The 22,134-nt window shown below is 38.9% G+C and overlaps 1 protein-coding gene across 1 annotated transcript in view; it reads right to left on the bottom strand.

Annotated features, from left to right (window-relative positions):
• LOC134353572 (dnaJ homolog subfamily C member 24-like) overlaps nt 1-22,134 on the bottom strand; it is a 53,618-nt gene that overhangs the window by 9,266 nt on the left and 22,218 nt on the right. The window contains exon 3 of the mRNA XM_063061631.1: nt 16,739-16,877. Within this exon, the coding sequence (XP_062917701.1) occupies nt 16,739-16,877 (139 nt within the window). The remainder of the gene's footprint in view (nt 1-16,738; nt 16,878-22,134) is intronic.

Here is a 22,134-nt window from a genome sequence, read left to right as displayed (position 1 = left end):
ATTTTCAGATTTAAGGCATTTTAATTTGTATTATGAGAAACAACAAATTATTCATCAAATGATGTATTTTTAAACCATCCATCTATGAAAGTATGTACTGCATATTAGTTACAAAATACACGTGGATTAAGATGTTAACTGTCCTGTGCTATCACCAGTGGGATCATCAGTTGATCTGCCACCTGTCTTCAGGAGTTTCGGCCCGCTTATGATCAAGACTCCCTCGAGGTGGTGGGCCAGCAGTGCTAAAGCACCACCTCCCACTGGTGAGCTTAAAAACTTGGCATCTGCCTCTATCAGAGTTGTTGGTCACTTCCATCCAACACATAGTCTGCTCTTCAGATGTCTACGCAACTACTGATGGGTTTGCAAGATATGTATACACTGTCTGGCTATCTGCCCCTCTGGACGTACTTGGTCCATACCCATGCTGATCCTTTCTCTGCTGCCTCAGCTACAGCCCTGCTGGTTGACTTGATCTCTCTTCTAGTGAAGCCAAGGTCATGCAGCCACTTCTGGAGAGTGAATGCAATAAACCCACGGCAGCCTACTTCGAATGGATAGCATGAGACCTTCCACCCTAATGGCATGCTGGCCTTCATAACAACGGGAATTAAGTATAAGAGCAAAGAGGTCCTTCTGCAGCTGTTCAGGGCCCTGGTGAGACCACACCTGGAGTACTGTGTGCAGTTTTGGTCTCCAAATTTGAGGAAGGATATTCTTGCTATTGAGGGAGTGCAGCGTAGGTTCACGAGGTTAATTCCCGGGATGGCGGGACTGTCATATGTCGAAAGATTGGAGCGACTGGGCTTGTATACTCTGGAATTTAGAAGGCTGAGAGGGGATCTTATTGAAACATATAAGATTATTAAGGGATTGGACACGCTGCAGGCAGAAAGCATGTTCCCACTGATGGGTGAGTCCAGAACCAGAGGACACAGTTTAAGAATTAGGGGTAGGCCATTTAGAACGGAGTTAAGGAAAAACTTTTTCACCCAGGGAGTGGTGGATATATGGAATGCTCTGCCCCAGAAAGCTGTGGAGGTCAAGTCTCTGAATGCTTTCAAGAAAGAGATGGATAGAGCTCTTAAAGATAGTGGAAGATCAGCCATGATCACAGTGAATGGTGGTGCTGGCTCGAGGGGCCGAATGGCCTACTCCTGCACCTATTGTCTATTGTCTCTGTCTCTGCACTCTGATCTTAATTCTGCATACTTGGTTAACTTGCGCTCATGGGCTTCATCGATGTTGTCTTCCCAGGGGACTGCGAGTTCACCAATAACCACTTCTCTACTGGTGTCAGACCATACGATTATATCTGGACGCAATGTTACAGTAATGTCCTAATACAACAAACAAAATAACACACAGAATGATTCATTTATTAAAAAGTAACGAGATCTTTGCTTAAATTATATACTTGTGTCTATCCCTACAATAATATGCCTCAGAAAGTTTTTTTTTAAATATCCTGGTCACACATACCAAAGAGACATGGAAATAAAGAAACTGGTTTCATTAAAAAGATAATGCAGGGTGTATTTTCCACAGGAAAATAATGTAGTTCTAGGCAATTTTCTGGGCAACAGCACATGCCAACTGACTGTGTTTATCACAACAACTAAAGGTAAAACCCAAAATCGAAACAATAAAAACCTGTAAAACATATCAGTGCATTTAAATGCATGTTTCATGCGCAAGGGAGAGATGTAACAACTGCAAAGTGGTTCCAATTTACACTAATACTAAAGGAGTTTCGATACTGCTTTAGTCTGCAATCAGGCCTGACCAAATCTCCAGATCAATGGTGAAAATTATCACCAGTGCAAAACAAAACCATTTTACAAAGCCGTTAAAGTGCTTATGCTATATTAACAACTTTGGTGGTTTATCCAACACTTATAAAATTCTTTCAAAATTTAATAGATTCCGGTTAATAGAGTTCCGCTTAATAAGAACCAGTACATTTTGGCTCAATTAAGTGACTGCCCCAATTAGCTGAAGTTTCATGGAAATAGTTAAAATGTATAAAAAAGACAAACTACTGTTTAAGAAAGAAAAAATTTATGTATTTAAATGAAATTCAGAACAAATTAGAACACTACCAATAGTACTACAGTACTATAAAACTGCATGAGTCTCTAATAGCTATCGATGGAAAAATTCAGCCAGTGTATGCTGCTATGTTCTGTTGATTGACTGTAAATGAACAAAATCACTGCAGATACCTATGGACTACCTTTGTACAATGCATCCTCCAAATCATCATTTTCATTGTAACATTCAAGATCATTGTTAATACCTTCAAATTTTTCATTGTTCCTAATTTGCTGAAACAATGAAATCATTTTATTTTTACTGCCGGCCGTTTCTGGCATCTCCAAGCCTTAATGCTTTAAACTTCAGTGAGCAAAACAGTTCTGAGTTGTCACGCTGCTTATTTCTCGCCAAACAATCCGTGACAAAATTCACTGCTTTTTAAAGACAAACACATGAAACTGACATTATTTTAGACTATTCGCTCTAAGCATGGTGTAGTGTCTAACGGCCACACAAGTGCACGCGGCTGACGCTAGTTAGAAACTGTTTAGCAACAGTTTCCTGTCCCAGTTAAGCAGCGTAGTGTCCAAATAAACAAAGGGAATCCCAAATATCTTTTTAATTTATTTGTGTTCTTTAAGAGTTGTCCCAAATAAGCAGCAGCTTCAATTAACTGATGGCCCAATTAACCAGAATTGACTGTAAATATTTTTGAAAATCTACAAGGATAAGGCACATTAATAACTGGACATGTATATTACTCTTAATACCCTGGGCTTTGATTGTAATAATGAATTAGTAAACAATAAAATCACAGTGCTGATGTGGAGATAAGAATTGTAAGAGCTATTTTCCTTAAGTTTTAAATAGGAAAATAGTTTACAAGGCAAGATATTCCACTTTATTAGGTACAGGAATAGACCCCAGTGTAGTCTTCTGCTGCTGTAGCCCATCCACTTCAAGGTTCTACGTTCAGAGATGCTTTTCTACACACTGTTGCAATATGTGGTTATTTGAGTTATTGTCACCTTCCTGTCAGCTTGAACCAGTCTGGCCATTCTCCTCTGACCTCTTTCAATAACAAGGCATTTTCACCCACAGAACTGCCACTCACTCGATGTTTTTTTGGTTCTCGCATCATTCTCTCTAAACTCTTAGAGGCTTGTACATGAAAATCCCAGGAGATCAGCAGTTTCTGAGATAAACAAACCATCCCGGCTGACACCAACCATCATTCCACAGCCAAAATTACTTAGATCACATTCCTTCCCCATTCTGATGTTTGGTCTGCATGACAACTGAACATCTTGACCATACGGTTATGCATTGAGTTGCTGCCACTTGATTGGCTAATTGGATATTTGCATTAGTGTGCAGGTGTATCTAATAAAGTGGCCACTGAGTGTAGTCAAAGCAGTGGCAGAGGTTTAAGTTTCAGCATCAAAATGTTCCTACTTTCATTTTCAACAGTGCAAGAATGTGACTGGAGCTCGTTGGTTCTTGTTGTTTGTTACACCTTGCTGTGTTCAAACTGGCTCTCTCATTTCATTACATTTCAGGTGTGCTATTCAAAATGTTAATTGACTAGGATACACAGCCACATCATTATAGGCAAATCTTGCCAAACTGTTGCATGGTATTTTTTTGCTATAATTGAGATCAAAGATAAAAGGTAGCTTAGTCTAGCACTTTGTATGGATTTAACAGAGTCGATGCTAAACATTTCAAGAGACAATGTGAACTTCTGAATGGCTTTGATGGTGACTGTTTATGTACTTAACGTTTGCCCAGTAGTACAGATTCCAGAAAACTAACTCTCCTGATCACTGAGGCAGTAATTAGCAGAGTGAATTCATGTTAGCATAATACGCATGCTGCATGTAATAGTCTTCTTCTCTGCTGGAAATCTTTTAAAATCATATTTTTTCAGCTCTTTCAATTTTGTTTCAATGTTCTTTTTGCAGAGGCAAATCAATTTGTTGCGGTACTGACAGGTAAAAAGAGCGGGAGAAGATGGATTAGAACATTCACTCCAAAAGCAATATATTTTGTTTAGCTTTCTTTGCGTTTTACACTACAATAAAATACCAAAGGTAAATATTTGATGACCTTTGCTTATATCAGAACTTTTACCACATCACACTTACTTCATTCAACAAAACAATTTGTCTTAAAAATATTCATTTGAGGCTTATTTTTCTCCTCCTAGTTTTTGATGCACTGGTATTTTAATAGCTGTGAAAGTGATACGCGATTGACCTTGCCAATCAATGTTTGTATTGTGTTGGAGAATGGTGGACTTTGATAGACTTCTATCGGTGCACAGTGGAGAATATCCTAACTGGTTGCAAAGCCCAAGAATAGAAAACCTGTGGAAATTGGTGGGATATAGCCCAGATCATCACAGACAAAGCTCTCCCCACCACTAAGCACAGCTACAAGGAGTGCTGCCGCATGATAGTAGTATCCACTATCAGGGACCCCTCACCTTCCAGGCCATGCTCTCTTCTCACTATTATCATGGGGCATGAGGTACAGGCGCCTTAGATCCCAGCAGGTTCAGAAATATTACCCTACAGCCAACAGGATCCTGAACCAGAGTGGATAACTTCACTCACCACAACTGTGAGCTGATTCCATAACCTACAGACTCATTGTCAATAACCCTACAACTCATATCCTCAGTTTTATTTATTTTATTATTTGCAATTTGTCTAATTTTCTACAATGTCTGTCAGTCTTTGCTTTTTTCAATAAATTCTAATGTATTTCTTAATTTTTTTTATAAATACCTGCAGGAAAATGAGTTTCAAGGTAATATATGGTAGCATATCCATATTTTGACTTTGAATAGTTTTACCAGCCTTGCGGTCCTCTCTTCTCACTTTTAGCTTCTACTTATTTCAAGAATTTCAAGTTCCTAACTTGACTTAGTTACTTTACGTTCCTCTTCCCCCAAAGCACGATTTCCACCAACATGAGGATCTCGGTGCACAGGAATGATGTTTGCAAAATGATAAGGTATCGTCCAGATATCATCCATTGCACTGGTCAGAATGACTTGAATCACTAAAGCATCTAGTCTCAGGTACAAAATCAACTTCCATAGCAAAGTGCATAGAATCACAGAGTAATACAGCACAGAAACAGGCCCTTCAGCCCAACTAGTCCACACCAACTACAGCATCTTCCCAGATGTCTGCGTTTGGCCCATAATTCTCCAAACCCTTTCCCTCCATTTACCTATCCAAATGGCTCTTAAATATTGCAATGATACCCACCTCAAACATTTCCTCTGGCAGCTCATTCCATTACTCACTACTCTATGAATAAAGAAGTTATTCCTCCAATCTCTTGTTAATCTCTCCCCTCTTGTATCTGTGCCCTCCCGTTTTGGGGAACAATGGAGAAAAAGACTCTGATTGTCCACCTTAAACACATCCCTTTGTGATTTCACAAATTTCTATGAGGTGACTTCTCATTCTCCTGCTCTTCAAGGAATAAAGATCCAGCATGGCCGACCTCACCCTACAACTCGGGCCCTCTAGTCCAGGTAGCATCCCTGTAAACCTCTCCTGAACCTTTCCATACTCTCCATTAACAACTTGATGAAAATTGAACACAATACTCCAAGTGCAGTCTCAACAACGACTTAACTTAAATAACTGCAGTATAATGTCAGGGCTGATGAAGACCAGCATGCAAAATGCCTTCTTCACCACCATGTTAACTTGCATGGTCACCTTCTGTAGGTTTGTACACCAAGGGCCCTCTGTTCCACCACATAATAAACTGCTACATAATACATTTATATATCACTTCTATATGCTTAGAGTGATAGATAAAATACTAAACTGTGATTTACACCACACTAATATTGTGGTTGATCTGACAGTAACCTCAATTCCACATTCTCGTCTACATGCAGTAACATTTCATCCACTTTCATATTTAGTAACAAAGTCACACATTTGCATGAAATTCTTTAAGTATAACAAAATCCACTATTTCAAAGTGGATTAACTCATTTAAAACAAATAAATTGGTAAATACACAGTACAACTTGTACACGCAAACACGAGGAAATCTGCAGATGCTGGGATTTCAAGCAACATACATCAAAGTTGCTGGTGAACGCAGCAGGCCAGGCAGCATCTCTAGGAAAAGGTACAGTCGACGTTTCGGGCCGAGACCCTTCGTCAGGAATGACTGAACTTGCATTTGTTCAAGAGAATCATTGTGTTCTCTTCTGCCTCCCCCCACCCCAATACAGGACATATACCAGAAGTGCTGTTTTCATAGAACCCTCAGCACTACCATCAGGTAGAAAATCCAACAGTAAAAGAACAGGGACTGTTAGGCCGGGTAACAATTTCTTCTCCCAGGCTGTGAGAATTCTGAACACCCTGCTATCACTCCGTACACACTATGACAGCACCAGTACGATTATACTGTTGTTTATTTTCACATATGCACTTTATGCCAACTTATACATCTACAGAATTTTTTTCATCTGTTAATGTTGAGTAAATATTAAATATTATTTTATATGCTGTATGTGATATATGTACTGCGTTTTACACCTTGGTCCTAGAGGAACATTGTTTCATTTAGCTGTTTACATGTGCAGTGTCAATAGTTTAATGTAATATCAGAAAAATGTATACAATATACATCCTAAAATCCTTGTTCTTCACAGACATTCATTGATACAGAAGTGGCCCAAAGAATGAGTGATAGTAACAAACATCAGAACCCCAAAGCCTTCCCCACTCCCCTCTCCCTACGCACAAGCAGTAGCAAAGCAACAAACCTCCCCTTCCCCCATTAACATCATCAAAAAAAACATCCGCAGTTGAATGACAATAAACTTGAACTCAACACTTTCCCTACAGCAAGCAAAGTGAGTTGTTTACTAGCTTTAAATTATATATGCAATAGTAACAATTCCATTACATTCCAATTCTTTGCCAAACATGCAAAGAATAATTGTCATAAAATAAAACGCCATTTGCTTAGAAATCAGCTTCAATCCATTTTGATGCACTAAACGGGTATTGTTTTATTTTATCCTCCACCAAAAAAAAAATTATATCAGGATGTCCATGCATTAAAATATCTTTGTGCCATCTCATTTGGAAAAGTTTTAAAGTGCAATCTCTATGTGATTAGGCAGGTAATTGTAGCAGGCCAGACACACTTCATGGTGACACAAGAAAGCGCAGATTCTGGAATCAAGTGCCAAATACAAGCTGCCAGACACACTCAATGAGTCAACCAGCATCTATTGGTGAGAAATAGACAGTCTGCATTTCAGGTTGAGACCTTTAATCTGGACTGGATGAAGTCCAGATGAAGAGACTCAACTCAAATTATTCACTGTCCATTTCCCATTCCCCTCTGCAGATGCTACCTGACCTGCTGAATTCCTCTAGCAGCTAATGTTTTGCTCCAAGTATACAGTGTCTTGAGTGGGCACAAAATGCTGTGGGCAGCAGCATCAAGAACAAATACTGAGGTATGTGCCAACTGAAGATATCAGTACACAATTGTTTTGATTTGTGTTTACTGTTGCTGACAAAAGGTGTTTTTAAATACATTGAAGGGACTGGTAGAAATCTGAAATACATGTCAAATGTCCCAGTGAAGACACTTCAACTCGAGCACAATTAACGACTTTAAGCATGATGTATTCTCATTTTATTAGAAGAAACAAAGTTTGTAAGTCACAACCTTTTGATTCCATTTCTGTCAATGAATGTTAATGGGCACTGCACGTATTTACAACAATATCAAACAGATGAAATGTAATGGGGACTTGGCACTGCAACTTGGGATACCCAGGACGTTGCCACAAGTGCTAAAAACGAGCATAAATTCTTTAAAAAGTGTGCAAAATTCATTTTTTCTTTTTCGAAAAAGGAATTGTTTCAATTTCTAGGAAGTATGTTTTGTTCAGGATTTTGAATTACTTCAAGTTACTAAAGAACAATTACAGTACAAATTCTCATTTTTAAATATATGTGTATTTAAAGGTTAAAGTAGAATAGACTATAACTACATTCTAAAGAAGTTCGGTTAGGATTTTGGCATGCTATGTTGGCGCCAAAAGCATGGCGACACTTGAGAATTGTCCCTAGCATAATCCTCGCTGATTTGATTTTACATAAACGGGGCATTTCACTTGTATGTTTTGATTATTAAATTAATCTTTAATAAGAATCTATTTTGTTTACTATAACTACATCAGAAGTATAGGTATTGAAGGTAATTTGATTGTTTTGTCTACAGGAAGAGCTACTAGTAGAAATTAACTGCAGCCAATGCTATTAAATTAAAACACTATGAATTCTATCACTTATTTCAAATGCTTGAAAAGTTTCTCAAGGTACAAAAGATACAAAGAAAAATCAACAGTCACACAAGAAGTGAATAAAATCTTAGTTGAAGAATTGGCATTATAAGAAGAAACCTGGGTAAATCCAGTACAAGCAAATTTAATCAACTTGCCCCATTCCAGTATTCCTACTAATTGGACAAGAACACGAATCTAAGGCAAAACTTACCAAACCAAAAGCAAAATACTGAAGTTCTTGAAAATACGAAATAAAACAACTGTTGGAAATAATCAACAGATCAGACAGAAGTTCTGGAAAGAACATACAAAACTGGATTCAAATACATCAAAAGCAGGTGTCTTATCATTTATTGCAATGAAAACTTCCCCTTTAAAAAGTTAACAGATCAACAATGATGACCCTTTTACAGGCTGTAATTGATTAATTGTATAATAAATGACCAATGGGAGCGGAGAAAATTGCCTTTCTTCCTTAATTCTCCAAATTATAATTTTTGATCTGAACTGTGTAATTAGGGGAGCCAAGTGGTGATGGGAAAAGCCATTCTTACAGACAACGTAAGAAAAAACGTTGGAACAGTAACAGCCACTAAGAGAGTACTTGGCATTGGGGTCAAAATGAAACTTTAATGTTGATGGGGGCTGGCCCACATTTCAAAGACATATGGTTAAGTATATGAATTGGTCACATGGGTGTAATTGGGCTGAATGACCTGTTACCATGCTGTCTCTCTGAATAAATAAAAATATCAAACTAAATAAATGAATACACAGTTCAGTATCAATGTTTTTTAAATTAATTCAATCTGAGCAAGTAATCCATCAGATTTCTGAATAGTCCATGAACCCACCAACACTACATCATTATTCCTTTCTATGCATTATTTAATTTTGTGATTTTATGTTTGCACTGTACTGCTGCCACAAAATAACACAATCAACGTTAATAAACCTGACTCTGAATTATTGTGCAGCTAATTTTATCTCTTTGCATTTAATGAATTCATTACCTGTCTGAATGACCTTGCATCTGTGTGAAGATTCATTGGCTCTTTGCATGTATATTATATGATGGTGTAAATCTAACATGAATACATGCTTTTACTTCCTTGGAGTTAGTTGTGGGGCCCAAATGAAGATAGCAATGAACTGCCCTTTCTCATGAGGCAGCTGATGAAAGCTGTTGTTAGGAGAGTACTGGAATAGCCAAAAAGGACAAGCTTCTGTGACCTCCTATCCTGCTGGGTTTGAACTGACAAAGAGAGGTGGAGCAATTGTGCAGTTCCATTGTCTCAACTGTCAGATCAGAGAAAACACTCCAAGGCTCATCATTAAGGTTTATGGGACTTCAGTTGAAGGGGATTAAGAGCAAAATCTATTGAGATCCTTTTAGACTGAAGAATAACATTAAATAACTATTAGAAGCCTGGCTCAATAATGCTTTACTGTGGCTCTTGCTGGGGCATTCACAATTTCAGAAGTGCACGTGTTCACCCAGCTGTGCTACTTTACTTAATCAAGGACTAACCGAGTGCTAAATATCAAAATCATCCTCAAACTTTACCGCATTATCCAAGTTACTGACTGTGTACAATAATAAAACACTACTTGGCAAGCATGAACAAAATTTAATAAGTAATTTATCTAAAGTCAGCTTTTCTGAAAAGACTAGATTTAAAAACTCAGTGCAATGATGGAAATACATTTCAATAACCTAGTGCGATTATGGATCATGTCAGGCATAAAGAAAGAAGCTTCCAAAAAATGACTTACCTTGAAAGGCATGTATTAGGCAGTAACCTGGCCGCACATCAGCCTCCGACATTTATAAATAGAAGTTTTTCCTATGATTGGACGAGAACCTGTGATAAAGACCTACACTTAATCTATCGATATCAATGTGTTGCTCTCTTCATCTCTTAATCACAGCCTAATCACAGAACAAGTTACAATGACTAATTTAATCTACTAACTGCCACCGTTTTGGACTGTGGGAGGAAACCAGAGGACACCAACGCACTCACGGGAAGGACGTACAAACTTGTTAATTGAACTCTGAATTCCGGCGCCCTGAGCTGGAGTTGTGGCATGGTAACCACCGTGCTACCATGGCATTCAAGTGTTTCTCCTATGATTGCAAGAGAACCTGTGATAAAGAACTGTACTTAATCTATTGCCTCAATGTGATGGACTCTTCATCTCTTGTCCTTAACATAGTGTGGACATGGTGGAGGATTACAAATACCTGGGGATACGAGTTGACAATAAACTGGACTGGTCAAAGAACACTGAGGCTGTCTACAAGAAGGGTCAGAGCCGTCTCTATTTCCTGAGGAGACTGAGGTCCTTTAACATCTGCCGGACGATGCTGAGGATGTTCTACGAGTCTGTGGTGGCCAGTGCTATCATGTTTGCTGTTGTGTGCTGGGGCAGCAGGCTGAGGGCAGCAGACACCAACAGAATCAACAAACTCATTCGTAAGGCCAGTGATGTTGTGGGGATGGAACTGGACTCTCTGACGGTGGTGTCTGAAAAGAGGATGCTGTCCAAGTTGCATGCCATCTTGGACAATGTCTCCCATCCACTACATAATGTACTGGTTGGGCACAGGAGTACATTCAGCCAGAGACTCATTCCACCAAGATGAAACACTGAGCGTCATAGGAAGTCATTCCTGCCTGTGGCCATCAAACTTTACAACTCCTCCCTTGGAGGATCAGACACCCTGAGCCAATAAGCTGGTCCTGGACTTATTTCCATCTGGCATAATTTACATATTATTATTTAATTATTTATGGTTTATATTGCTATGTTTATACTCTATTCTTGGTTGCTGCAACTGTAACAAAACCCAATTTCCCTCGGGATCAATAAAGTATGTCTATCTATCTATCTATTTTTGTATTTGTTGACTTTTGCACACTGATTGAATGTCCAAGTTAGTGCGGTATTTCATTGATTCTATTATGGTTATTATTCCATTATGGATTTATTGAGTATGCCTGCAAGTAAATGAATCTCAGGGTTGTATATGGTGACATATATGTACTTTGATAGTAAGTTTACTTTGGACTTTGAACATCATATTCCCAATAACTATTTGTTCTGTGGGTGGAGTGAGTGTGGCAAAATGATTTAAAATAAATAGGAATAGAATGTGTTCCCTCAAGATGGATTTTTTTTAGTTATAAGTGGCCATAAACAAAAAAGAATACCAATTAACTCTCCCTATTGCCAGCAATCTTGTCAAACATTCAGCCTACAGCCTACTTTTGTTTCATGTTGTGGCAATCACAGGCTAAGTACTTAGCATACTCCTATCAGATATGCATGTAGGGATATTTACCATCTGTTTACACTTAATCTGTAAAGCTGCCTGCAAAGCGTAGATCACAATGTTTTGTAATAACATTGTAATTTTACCTGTGCGTACATTTTTGAATTTGATACTACATGAACACAGCTGTGGGAAAGATCTTCTACAATGACCACTGTGATTCCATTCCGAATAAACCATCATCATGAATAGATTCACTGGAAAGCAAGGCATCATTGCCAAGTGCACAGAATTTGGATAGCATTTTTAATTTTCAACCAATGACAGATGGTGGGCAAGGATTGAATGATAGCAAGTCACCAGCTCAAATGCCAAAGTGAACAAGAAAATGGACACCATTCCCAACTAGTTCCCCCAAGTAGGTAATATAATTCCAGCAGAAAACAGAATCAGCATCACTCTGCAGATACAAGTGTGATAGGGAGATAGCATGAGTGAGAGGATCACCATTGAGCCCATCTACAAGGACCGCTGCCACAAGAAAGCAGTATTCATCAAGGACACCCACCATCCAGACCATGTTCTCTTCTCACAGCTGTCACTGGGCAGGAGGTACAGGAGACTAAGTCCCACATCACCAGGTTCAAGAACAGTCATTAACCTTTAAACATCAGGATCCTGAACCAACATGATTAACGTCACCACCCTAAATTCTGTACTGAGTCCACAATCCATGGGCTCACTTTTAAGCTCTCTACATCTCAAGTTCTCTTTTTATTTAGAGATACAGCACAGTAACAGGCCCTTCAACCCAATGAACCTGCACCGCCCAATTGCACACATGTAACCAATTAACCTACTACCCTTTATGTCTTTGTTCTCAATTTTCTTTATTGATTTGAATTTGCAGTTTTCTTTTCTTTGGTGCATTGGCTGTTTGTCAGTCATTGTGTGTAGTTCTTCATTAGTTCTATTGTACTCCTTTGTTCTACTGTGAGAAAATGTATCTCAGGGTAGTATATGGTGACATACAGTATTTGTACAGTATATGATAATAAAATAACTTTGAACTTTAGATCCATGGCTGGTGCTGAGAGGGAAAATTGTAATAGGGACATTTTCTGGAGAGATCATGGGAGTCCAATGCAAATTCAGAACTGAGAGAAAACAAAAAAATAAAATAAAATAAATAAACAAGCTTGAAATACAAAGGAAACACGACAGGAAAACAGATAGGATTTTGACAGGAGTCTACCAAACAAAGCTGATGAACGATAACCATGGAGTTACAAGCTCAAAGATTAAAGTTCAAAGTAAGTTTATTATCAAAGTGTATGTATGTCACCATATACAACCCTGAGATTTGTTTTCTTACGGCCATGCACAGTAGATACAAACACAACAGGTTCAATGAAAACTACAGACAAAGATGGACAAACAACCAATGTGCAAATGACGAAAAATTGTGCAAATACAAAAAGGAAATCAAAATAATAATAAACAATATTGAGAACATGAGTGTAAGAAAGATATAGTTATAACTGAAACATAGCAAAAAAATCATAACTGACTGATCAAAGCATTTTCAAAATAAGGAGAATTGAAAATAAAAATTGAAACGGAAACAATTAAAGGTCATTCCTTTTTGTAGTTGTAGAATCATCATCAAGTAAGCCCAGACGCCATTACCAAAGAACAAAATAAAAGGTAGAGAGTGGACCCCTGTCAGTGATAATAAACCTGATTCTAATTCCACAATTTTCTGTTTTTATATGTGATAATTTCCCACCTTGGCTAAAGTTCCACTCAGAAGAGATCATGTACCAACTCTCTGCCTGAGCAGTCCAGGCTATCCCATTCCCTGGTTCTTGTGACTGTCAAGAGTGGAGAGCCTATACTAGAATGGTATGAAAACAGCTGAAGCAGTATTAGAATGTGTGCAGTACTGTTTCCACAGAACAGGAAGTAGATTCATGAGATTACGGTAGAGTCTTATGTAGAGCAAGAATGGAAAGTATCAGAACATCAGTATTGAAGAAAGATCTGAAGGATGTCTAGGAGAAATTTATTTTACTGGGTGTATGAGGGAATCTGGAAGTCACTTGTTAAATAACTCATGCAAGTGCATACCCTAATGTCATTAAAAAAATCCCTTCATGCCCAGGCTAATCAAGAATCTGCTTTAAATACATCCAATGACTTGGCCTCCACAGATTCACCACACTTTGACTAAAGAAATTCTTCCTGATTTCTATTCTAAATGGACATCCCTTTATTCTGTGGCTGTGTCCTCTAGTCTGAGGCTCACCCACCATAGGAAACATCCTCTCACACATCCACTCTGTCAAGGCCTTTCAACGTTCGATAGGTTTCAATGAGATCCCCGCTAATTCTTCTGAATATGAGTGAGGACAGGCCCAGAGCCATAGTTGAAAATGTGCTAGTTATCTATGAAAAAATTCTATCATTTATATCTGAAGAACACTCGAGCATCAGATACCAAAACAAACGTCATCAGTGTTACAGACTGACTAAATATTAACGATGAGAATGAAGATGCTACAACTGAAGCATATCAGTTCGCAAGTCGGCCCTAGGAATCAAGCACACCATTACCCAGGACAGGAAAGTCAGAATCAGATTCAGGTTTAATACCAGTGGCATATATTGTGAAACTTGTTGTTATGCAGCAGCACACAAAAATACTATAAATTACACACACACACAGTGTTCTATGACTCTATATAAAAAATAAGTACAGCAAAAATAGTGAAGTAGTGTTCATAGGCTGGCTCATTGTCTGCTCAGCTTAACTGACGTTTTAAAAATATGTCCAAGTACTAGGGCTTATTTTGTATTAGACATCACTAATCTTTCCTTTTTTCTTTTAGGCTTATATTACCTCAATTACTCCTGTGTCACAGTTTCAATAATTAACTCAATTACACTAAATGAAATGAGTCTGCTTGACTGGCATCCCATCCACTCCATGAAATTCACCTTCGCCATTGTTACTAACAAAAATTATTCTAAGACCGCTTGCAAACCCACATGCTCTACCAAAAAGGAATTGGCTCATGGGAATACCACTACGTGCAGACTCCCGTCTGAGTTACAGACCATCCTGATATGAATATTTCACTGTTTCTTCTTTGCCACTGGTTTCATATCCCAGAACACTCCAGTCTGTAGCATTGTAGAAGCTGATAAGAAAAATTGCAAAGCAGAAAACAGCAATAGCTAACCAGCACATTCTCAAGGTCAATGAGAGATGGATTATGAATGCAAATTTTGTTATAGAGTCAAAACACTAGAACACAGGAACAGGCCCTTTGACCCCTCTAGTCTGTGAACCATTTTGGGTAATACCCATATCCTATAAAAAACAAGAGGAAAAAACTCACTTGGCTTAAAACGTTATATTTCCATATCAGAAAATATATGACATTACAGCACAGTACAGGCCCCCTTAAACCCACAATGTTGAGTTGACATTTAAACCTAATCTAAGGTAAATCTAGCCCTTCCATCCTATGTAGCTTTCCATTTTTCTATCCTCCATGTGCCAATATCATCCATATTGACTGAGCTGTAAGCATCAAGGTTTATTTTAGTGTAATTGAATTCATTATTGACAACTGTGATGTAGGAGTAATGGAGGTAACTTAAGCTAAAAAGAAAATGAGGAAAAATCAATGTCTGCTCCAAAATAAGCCACAGTACTTGAAAGCATTTTAAAAATAGATTTCATAATAAATTAATAAATTCCTCAACTAAGAAGAAATTTTAACTGTTGTTTGTAATTCTAGTTACAAAATCGTTGACAATATTCTGGAAGCCATAAAAACTGATGTGAGAATCAGAATCAGATTTAATATCATCGACACGTCGAAAAATTTGTTCTTTTGCTGCAGCAGCACAGTACAATACATAAAAAATTACAAAAGATATATATATATAAAATTAAAAAGTAGTGTAAAATACAGAGTAAAATAGTGAGGTAGTGTTCAATGCCCATTCAGAAATCTGATGGCAGAGGGAAAAACGCTATTCCTAAAATGTTGAGTGTGTGTCTTCAGGCTCCTGTACCTCCTCCCTGATGGTAGTAACGAGAAGAGGGCACGCTCTTGGTGTTAGGGGTCCTTAATGATGGAGAACACCTTTTTGAGGATTATCAGGTATAAGACAGAGTAGAATTGGGGTTTGGGTGAGATGGTGGGTGAGACAATAATGGAAAGGAGAACTGATAACCATGGCAGCAGGGAGTTAAATGATGTTGTACGACCCTGGAAAATAAGCAGTAACTGAGTGCAGATGCAGTGTGCCTTTACCAGACACATTGAAAAGTGATGATGCCTCCACATCAATTCTGGACAAGAGTGTGTTGCAAAAAGAAAAACGGCTGAGTGTTTTCCCTACAGGCAATACACAAATATTGACTACTCTCCTCCCTTCCCCCATTAGCTGCACTAAGCAGATATACATTTATTGAAAGCTATAATGGAAGTCTGAGGGTCCCCTGTCCTGGGGCCAGAAGAGATGATGAGCTATCACTTCATGTAATGGCAGCCCCTTTGTGACAGGCATGACCTACATTTTTTCTCCTCTTGCTCACAACTGTCTGCCTGTGCTTCAAGGAGATGTTTAAGCAGCAAGCTGGGCATGCCTGGTTAATGTTACAGTGGATATGAATTTAATTTCCCTCACTTCCGACAGATAGGAACATTCCTAAATAAACCGAATAACTTAACCTTGCATTCTCAATATTACTGAAAACCATTATCCAGTTCTACTCCTTTTATAAGATTACAGAAAAAATGCAAATATTTTAAATAACTATAAATTAGGTTATGTCCTCAATTCAGAGTTAGTGAACACAGAGGATGGCACATACGTAAAAATAAATGCAGATAGCAAGCTCAGTAGAAATATTCAACGAGGTTTCTCTCATCATAATGCATAAAACATTTATTATTTTTTATCTATTCTTGAGAAACCTCTTCTAATTTAAGTGATACTGAATTGACGACTTAGCCTTCACAAAGCTTCGGAACAGAACCTACCACGACGCTGCAGGTCATACTCTCTCTTTGTCTCTTCATTCCCTAGTATTTTCCATGCCTGATCAACTTCGATGAACCTCTGTGCACGTTCCTCAAGTTCTCCTGCTGGCACATCTGCACTCTGCTTATCTGGATGATACTGCCAATCAGAAGGGGACGGTTTGGAGGGGAGAGAGAGTGAGAGAGATAAGTTTTTATTTTATTTCATTTATTTAGAGATACAGCATTGAATTGGTCCCTCTGGCCCAACGAGCCGCACTGTCCAGCAGCCAGCTATTTAACACCAGACAATTTACAATGATCAATTAACCTACTAACCAGTATGTCTTTGAACTGTGGGAGGAAACCAGAGCACCCGGAGGACACCCCCATGGTCACAGGGAAAATGTAAAAACTCCTTACAGATGGTGGCAGAATTGCACTCTATGAACTCCAGAACACACTAAGCTGTAATAATGTCGTGCTAACAAGGCATCATGGTGAAGTTGACGGTGAAAGAAAGAATCAATACTTTTAGTCTTGATTTTATTTTATGGAAGGTAGTGAGAAAGAAGGTAAATCAGCATTGGGCTTGAGGGCCTGCACCCAGGTTAATTTAAATCACAGAAGTCACGGCCACTGTTGTCACAACCTGCTCTGTGTTTTTCTGGGTAATTTGCAGTTGCCGCGGTTGGCATTATGGGCAATTTACTGAGGCAAGTTGTGAACAGGGGAAATGAAAAATAAAGAGGAGCAGGGAATGTGTGAATGAGGGGGAAAAAGATGAGACAAATCAAAATATATAAAAAACATTATTTTAAACAGTTAGTAAATGCCAATCAACTAGACACACCTAGCTTTCGGACAGCAGAAATCCATTTACCTAACATAATATTCAGCAAAATAACTATAAATACAGTGGACATCCAGAAATAAATTTTAGTTCTGCTGTACTGGGTGAAAATCCAACACTGGGAGATGCTGTGACTGTCAGCTTATAACTGATTTTGCAGCAATAAATAACAAGTCAAGCCTATTTTATCATTCAGTCTATTAATGTCACATCTTATAGCGCCTGATGGGGTCTGACATTAGCACAGCTTAAACCACATTAAGAATCTTTCCTTCCAGTGTAATGATAAAGCCCTGCACATACCATATAACATTTGAGAGAATACCACTAATTAAAACAGAGTGTGGTCTCCTTATCCATGTCCCACTAAATTAATTACCAGTCGTACTTTATATGCTTTCAAATGTAAGCTCAGACAGTGTGAATGTTGCTTGACTTTCTTCTGTCTGATGAGCAATTTGTTGCTTTCAACTATAAGAATAAAAACACACACACGCACAAAATACTGGAGGAACTCAGCAGGTCAGGGAATATCTATAGAGAGGAATAGAGTCGACGTTTCGGGCTGAAGCCCTTCAGTCCTGATAAAGGATCTCAGCCTGAAACGTCAACGTTTATTCTTGTCCATAGATGCTGCCTGACCTGCTGAGTTCCTCCAGTATCTTGTGTGTGTTACTCTGGATTTCCAGCATCTGCAAAATCTCTTGTGTTAATAATAAAAAAAGGTCTGAGACAAACAGTTTGCTGACAGGGAGCACCTCTCATTTAGCATTTAATTCTTCTTTCTTTGTCCTCTTTTTATTGTGGAAGTACCTGTGCAGCATTTAATTTAAACAAGAGCCCATCTGCTAGAAAACATTTAAGCTTCTTTAATCCACTAAATTCTTCTTTTGTGATCAAGGTAAGGATTCAATTTACTTAAAGGTATTGAGCACTGTATGTGAGAGTAAATACATAAACTTCATGTATTGATTCCTAAAAAGTGCAGACTGAATTTTACAAGTAGTGTCAAGACTTTTAAAAGCTGAGTTACCTTTGAACTCAACAAACCTTTTTATTTCTTGGTATATGATTACATTGCCTTTACTATTGCAGCTGTCAGTGATGGTAACTGTCTCATCACAGCACCCACACATTACAATAATTAAATGCTTTTAATCACATTTTGCCCAAGTTTAAGAAACCTCAGATGAGCAGAGGGAGTTTCATCTGCCAGAACTAATTAGCGCACGATTTGGTTTTCACAGGTTACATTAAAAGGAAAACCCAAAATTCTATAAAGGTATCAGTTAACCCTGCACTGATGGGATTTGCTCTATGAACCGTACAGCCCTCATTAATGATATAGTGTACACTCACTGGGGCTTTGTTGTAAGTTGTTAAGATCTTACAAGGAAAACCCACTAGATTTCAAGAGCAGAAAAAAAGTCCCCAAATTTGTTGTAATAAAGGGCCCTAGGTGTAAGTGGCAACCCAAGTAGATAGAGTGGGAAAGAAGGCATTCCTGCCTCCACCATTCAGGATGCTGAAGTCATGTTGCAGTTGTATAAAACTTTGGTTAGGCCACAATTTGCAGCATTGCAAGCAATTCAGGGTGCTGCATTAAAGGAAGGATGTGGAGGCTTTAGAAAGGGTGCAGAAGAACTTCGCCAGTACACAACCTGTATTAGACAGTTTTCGCTATCAGAAGAGGTTGGACAAGTTTGGACCATTTTTCTCGGGAGCATTAGAGGCTGAGGAACAATCTGATAGAAGTAGATAGAATTAAGAGAGAATAGACATAGGTAACGTGGGTCTTTTCCTCCAGATGGAAATGTCAAATGCTAGAGGCCATTATTTTGAGGCAAGAGGGGAAACATTTGAAGGAAAGTGGAGGAAGTGGCGACATAAATACTAACATTTAAGAGGCATTTGGACAGGTAGATACATGGGTAAGGAATGGAGGGATATAGACCATGTGCAGGCAGATAAGACTGGTTAAAATTGGCATGGTCAGAAAGATATTATGGACCAAAGGGCCTGTTTCTGTACTACTCTGTTCTATGTTCTGAATGAGACTTCCACAGGCTCCTTCAGCACAGGAAAATGCATTTCCAACACCATATCCAAGCCAACAATCAAATACTAATCTACACAAATCCCATCTACAGACCCTGATCCGTGCCTTGGTTATTAAAATACTCATATAAATGCCTCATAAATCGTGTGTAGATCTCTGCCTCTATCATCTTCCTTCAGTATGAATGATAAATTTTCATCAGTTCCCCTGTATCCTCCTCCTCCTCTTCTACCTCTGGACTTAAGACATCTCTGCCACAGGGAAAAGTTCCTTATTTTCTCCTTGATGCCTCTATTAATTTTACATTCGGTCCCAATTTATGACATTGACCGGGAATCCCTACCACCCGCCCCACAACCACTTTGACCCACAACTGTCAGGAAGGAGGTACAGGAGCATCAGAACTAGGACTGCAAATTGGGTAACAGCTTCCCTCAGGCTGTGAGACTAATGCCACCACTGTCTCCTCACTAGAACAGCAACCTATGCTGCACACTGCATGCATTTGGAATTATATTCTACCTTATTTGTGGGCACGTGGCCAAGTGATTAAGGCATTGGACTAGCGACCTAAAGGTCATGAGTTCGAGCCCCAGCCGAGGCAATGTGTTGTGTCCTTGAGCAAGGCACTTAATCATACATTGCTCTGCGCCGACACTGGTGCTAAGCTGTATGGGTCCTAATGCCCTTCCCTTGGATAACATTGGTGTCATGGAGAGGGGAGACTTGCAGCATGGGCAACTGCTGGTTTTCCATACAACCTTGCCCAGGCCTGCGCCCTGGAGAGTGAAGACTTTCCAGGCGCAGATTCATGGCCTCGCAAGACTAATGGATGCCTTTAATTTTACCTTATTTGTATTGTAGGTCTGGAGGAACGATGTTCGTTTGGTTTTACCTATATATACAGTCAGATGACAATAAACTTGAACACAGCTTCTCTGCTTGAATAAAAATAAACCTAACATATTCGGTCTCTCCTCATTGCAGGGACATTCCAGCCCTGCCAACATGCTGGTGAATCTCCCCTACACTCTGTCCAGTGCATTCACATTCTTCATACTGAATGGCAAACAGAACTGAACATAATATTCCAGGAAACTGTAAACACAAGAGAATCTGCAGATGCTGGAAATCCACCAACATTCCAGGTGTGGCCTGGCCTAAATAATTTCCTGTAAAGTTGGCCAGAAAATGCAAAAACCTGTTCCTACATTCTATGACCTGGCTGAGGAAGGCAAGCATCTAGCATACTTTCTTCACCATCCTTTCTACCCAGCAGGTGGGTACACATTCAGAGTGAAGCAGATAGCATTAGAAAGGGAAACAAAGACATGACTGACATTTATAAAGGATGTCAGGCAATTAACCATAAAGATTTCACAAGGTTCAGAATTTCCTTAATTTACCCAACAGGTTTGGTAGTTTAACTTGGGTGTCAGTCCAAAATTGCTTCATTAACCATGTGCTATTGCCATCACTTCAGGCAAGCGGGTCTGAATATGTAGTCCCGAGACATTCCAAGCATTTTATCAGCAGTTAGTTTGAAATGTGGTCACAAATGTTGTTTAGCCAATTTAGGCAGCAGAAGATGCCAAAATAGCAGTTAGATTTCTTTCTGATATTAGAGTTTCTGGTGTTATGATTATTTTAGATCCAACAGCAGCTATGAGACCACAGTTTAATGGTTCATCCAAAATGACAACATCTCTGAAAATACAACACTTCTCTGGTACTGCACTTAATTATTGCCCTAGATTATATGCACAGATCAGTGTTGTGGCAATTGTATTCATGACTTTCTTGCTCAAAGTACAGAAAAAGCCACTCGAGAGTTAAATTTGACAATTATTACTGTAGTTTTCTCTTTTGAAATGTGGAGGGTCCTACATCCATGGAAATCATATCATATCATCATCATCATTATGTGCCGTGTCGTATGACGTGGGCGATCATGCTCCCATGTCCATGATTGTTCTTGGCAAATTTTTCTGCAGAAGTGGTTTGACATTGCCTTCTTCTGGGCAGTATCTTTCTAAGACGAGTGACCCCAGCCATTATCAATACTCTTCAGAGATTGTCTGCCTGGCGTCAGTGGTCACATAACCAGGACTTGTGATATGCACCAGCTGCTCATACGACCATCCACCACCTGCTCCCATGGCTTCACGTGACCCTGATCGGGAGCTAAGCATGTGCTACACCTTGCCCAAGGGTGACCTGCAAGCTAGCGGAGGGAAAAAGTGCCTTACACTTCTTCTGATACAGATATATCTCCACCCTGCCACCCCGCATATCATATCAAACGTCAATATATTTGAGAAAGGGTTGTGTAATTATGGATCATCCAATCCCATAGTATGTGCTTACATTGGGAGAATTTGTTGTATGTTGATATATATTTAGAGATTTTGAATTTTGCTCTTGATGGCATTAACAATTATAAACACACACATACCTGCACATAAATATTTCAACTGCCAGTGCAGAGCTATCAGTCCTTTATGT

Source organism: Mobula hypostoma, chromosome 11 (genome assembly GCF_963921235.1).
Source record: "Mobula hypostoma chromosome 11, sMobHyp1.1, whole genome shotgun sequence".
Taxonomy (NCBI): domain Eukaryota; kingdom Metazoa; phylum Chordata; class Chondrichthyes; order Myliobatiformes; family Myliobatidae; genus Mobula; species Mobula hypostoma.
Note: the sequence above shows the minus strand (reverse complement) of the source record. Positions and strands in the feature narration are given on the sequence as shown.